The sequence below is a fragment of the Lathyrus oleraceus genome, chromosome 1 (genome assembly GCF_024323335.1).
Source record: "Lathyrus oleraceus cultivar Zhongwan6 chromosome 1, CAAS_Psat_ZW6_1.0, whole genome shotgun sequence".
NCBI lineage: Eukaryota > Viridiplantae > Streptophyta > Magnoliopsida > Fabales > Fabaceae > Lathyrus > Lathyrus oleraceus.
In genome coordinates this window covers 188,585,949-188,589,215 of record NC_066579.1, presented here as the reverse complement: position 1 = coordinate 188,589,215, position 3,267 = coordinate 188,585,949, and the positions used below count along the sequence as shown (strand labels likewise).

General features: G+C 30.0%; 1 protein-coding gene across 1 annotated transcript; it reads left to right on the top strand.

The window, feature by feature from the left end:
• The first annotated feature begins 1,477 nt into the window (after positions 1 to 1,477).
• Positions 1,478 to 2,730, top strand: LOC127126805 (probable membrane-associated kinase regulator 6). Its single transcript, XM_051055806.1, has 2 exons — positions 1,478 to 2,375; positions 2,475 to 2,730. Exons 1-2 carry the CDS (start codon positions 1,595 to 1,597, stop codon positions 2,486 to 2,488), a joined length of 795 nt encoding a protein of 264 aa, XP_050911763.1. The 5' UTR covers positions 1,478 to 1,594; the 3' UTR covers positions 2,489 to 2,730.
• Positions 2,731 to 3,267: the final 537 nt, after the last annotated feature.

Sequence of the window (3,267 nt, the reverse complement as noted above, 5' to 3'; positions counted from 1 at the left end):
AATGTTTTAAAAACCGGATCAAACCGATCGGTTCAAGTGGGAACCGAAGATAAATCCGGTTGGATCAACCTTTCAAAACGTTAATGGGTCAAAACCAAAGTAAAATCGGAAAAACCGGATTGAACCGTCCAAAATTATTCGAACCAAAGAATCGGAGCCGATTTTGTAAAACCACCCAGTTAAAAAAAGCATCAAATTAACCATTTTTTTATATTTTAATATGTAAATATCAAAACTTAACATACATTCCCCAATCACAAAAAAGAATTCCATGTATTTTTTACAACCATACAAACTTTTAAATTTTGTCACTCTATTATGATTTTTCTTTCAACAACACTTTATCATCATCACGTCGTCTCTTTTAAACATAGTGACATCCAACATAATATTGATTGTCGTTCAAGTCAATATTATTTATTGTTGTCAATTAAGACTTGTTTGTCGCAGTTCAACTCAAATTCATTTTTTTGTTGTTTAATGAAATATAAAGTATTATTTATTTTTAGTATTCTATCTAATTTAATTTAGGTATTCTTAATTATTTAAATTTTATTTTATTTATTATATTCTATTATTTTAATATTGATTTGAATTAATTTAATTTATTTTATTGTAATTCTTTAATTTGGTCAATTATTCTTAAATGAAGGTTGAAATGAAATGTTGAATTATGTTATGTTATTATATGTATTATTGATATTGTTCTATTAATTTTGTAATAAATTTTTGAAATATTTATTTTATTAATTTTTGATTGTATGATTATTTGTGATATATCTATGAAATTTAGTTTAATATTATTAGTTTAAACCGCAAGTTTTACCGATTCGATCTCCGATCTGATTTTTAAAACATTTATTTCAGAACGGTTGTTAACATTAAACATAATGAAATGATTACTCAAGAATGAATTATTATTACGCTTAATAGAACCATCGTAATAATATAGTGTTAAGAAAAGATATATTTTCTAGGTGTTGTTGTTTCATCATGAAGCTAATAGTAGCACAACACCAGTTACCACCTAATGCTAGGATAGCTAGCAACAAAAATATTCAAGCATTACAATCATAATGCAATTGTAGGACACCCCAAAAGACATGCAACCTCAAGAGATATATATCATTATGTCTGTACCTAACTCAAGCATTTTGTCACGATAAAAGACACTGCACTGCCTCTTTGAGTTAGACTTCAAAACTGTTTAAAACTATCATTTCCCCTACTTGTTTGGTGAAAAAATGTTAATGCTTTTGGATGGCTCTATTGATGTTGAAAATGAAATTGTGGTAATACAAAACATGAAATAATAAAATGGTCCCAAAAGCTGTGGGGTCCAACTTGTGATGGATTTTGAAGCTCAAGCTCAAGTGGTAATCATTTCCTATATGAAATCTAACCAAATATTCGGCTGGCTCAATGTTAGCCATTGAAAGTGGTTAACTTCAAATATATAGCCAAAAGCTAGAAATTCATCACATGCAAATAGGAGTTAGAAGGGGACATGGACAAAATGTGCTATGCTAAAATGCCAATGTTTGATAACAATTCTTCCTTCTACTTCTTTCTTGTCTTCCTAGCTAGCTAGCACATGAATTCTATAGTTTGTGGCGTGGAAAACACTATATATAAGAGAAGAAACCAAGCTTGCTTTAACCCATTTTTCACTAACTCAAACACTATGGAAGCAACTCATCCTCTTTCAATTGAAAGTTTTTCATATAGCTGGTTAGTAAACCTTAAACCATCACTAGATCAAACCCTTGAAACTTCTTCCTTTAGAATTTCTCTTGATGCTTCTGATGAACTAGCTTCTTCTTTCATTGAAATGGATCCAAGAATGCCACCTTCTAGAAGGTTCTTTATAACCTCACAAGATTTCAAATTTGACTTTCCAACTTCACAACAATCTTCTCTCACTACTCTTGTTCATGCTGATCAACTCTTTTCCAATGGTTACTTAATGCCACTTTTTGATGAATCATTGAAGAATATTGAACCATATGAATATGATTCATCAATCTCAAATTCAACCTTACCTTCTTCTTCCATATCACATGTACCAAAAAATGTGATTCCTATAGAAAATTCAAGAAGCCCTTCATTGAAAAGGTGTAGAACACTGTCAAGGAGAATGTTTCAAAAGTATTTGAATTTCTTAAAACCTTTCTGTAGAAAATTGAGGGGTCAAAACCCAGGATTAAAGCATGAAAATGGTATGAAAAGAACTCAATCAGTGAAGAATTATAGAGGAAATTATTGTGAATCATCTCCAAGAATTAGTGTTGCTTGTTCCACGGACTATTCGCGCATGTCTTGTGATTCAGATAGTTCAATCTATGAAGCTGTTCTTCATTGCAAAAGATCTATTGGTATGTTCAAAAAAATTATTCAAATTTCATGTATATTTTAATAGAATTATTTACATTTTTTTGAGACTAATAATTTTTCTCTCACACTATGTATTGCAGAAAGAATGAGTTAAGATGTGTCTGCTACCTCAACATGAACACGATTAAGACTGCATCAGCTGCAGACGAGTATCTTATAGTAAATAAGTTTAGGATTGTGAGGCATTATTTAAACTGATTATGGGATTGGAAATGTATGCTAAAGATGAAACTGATGAATCACTATGTATAAATTATACTATTTAGTTATTCACTCTATTGTTGATTACTCTCCAAAATCTATGTATGACATGCATTGAATGTGTTTTTTTTATTATTCAAGTTGTCTAAGAAATACCTCTATAGAATCGGCTAATAACGCTGAAAAAACATGATTTTCTTGAAGCCCGTGTGCCAGCAGAAAGTAATACTTATTGTTGGTGTTATTGCAAATATATTTCGTATTTATTAGTAGTCAATTCTGTTTTTAATACGATCAATACTATTATGGGATTGTATTTAATAGCCTTTTGAATATATATATATATACTTGAAATTTCCTTATGAGAAATATTCAGATTTAAATTAGTATCAGAGCACTCTCGTTCAATCCTGTTTTACTCGTTTTCAGTTTTGTTTTTTTAGGGTTTCAGCTGGTGTGAATGATGACCCGGTTTCACTTCCTTTCTGTCCCCAGAGTCTAAAATAGAGAGACACATGTGCCTCTGATTCATTTAGATGACACCATCCGTCTTTTGAATTTCATAATTGTATTATCACTATTACAAATAAAAAAGTTTATAACAAAGTTTTGACCTGAATCAATAATCAACTAAGATGTAATCGTACCACATTTCATTTTATTAAAAAAATA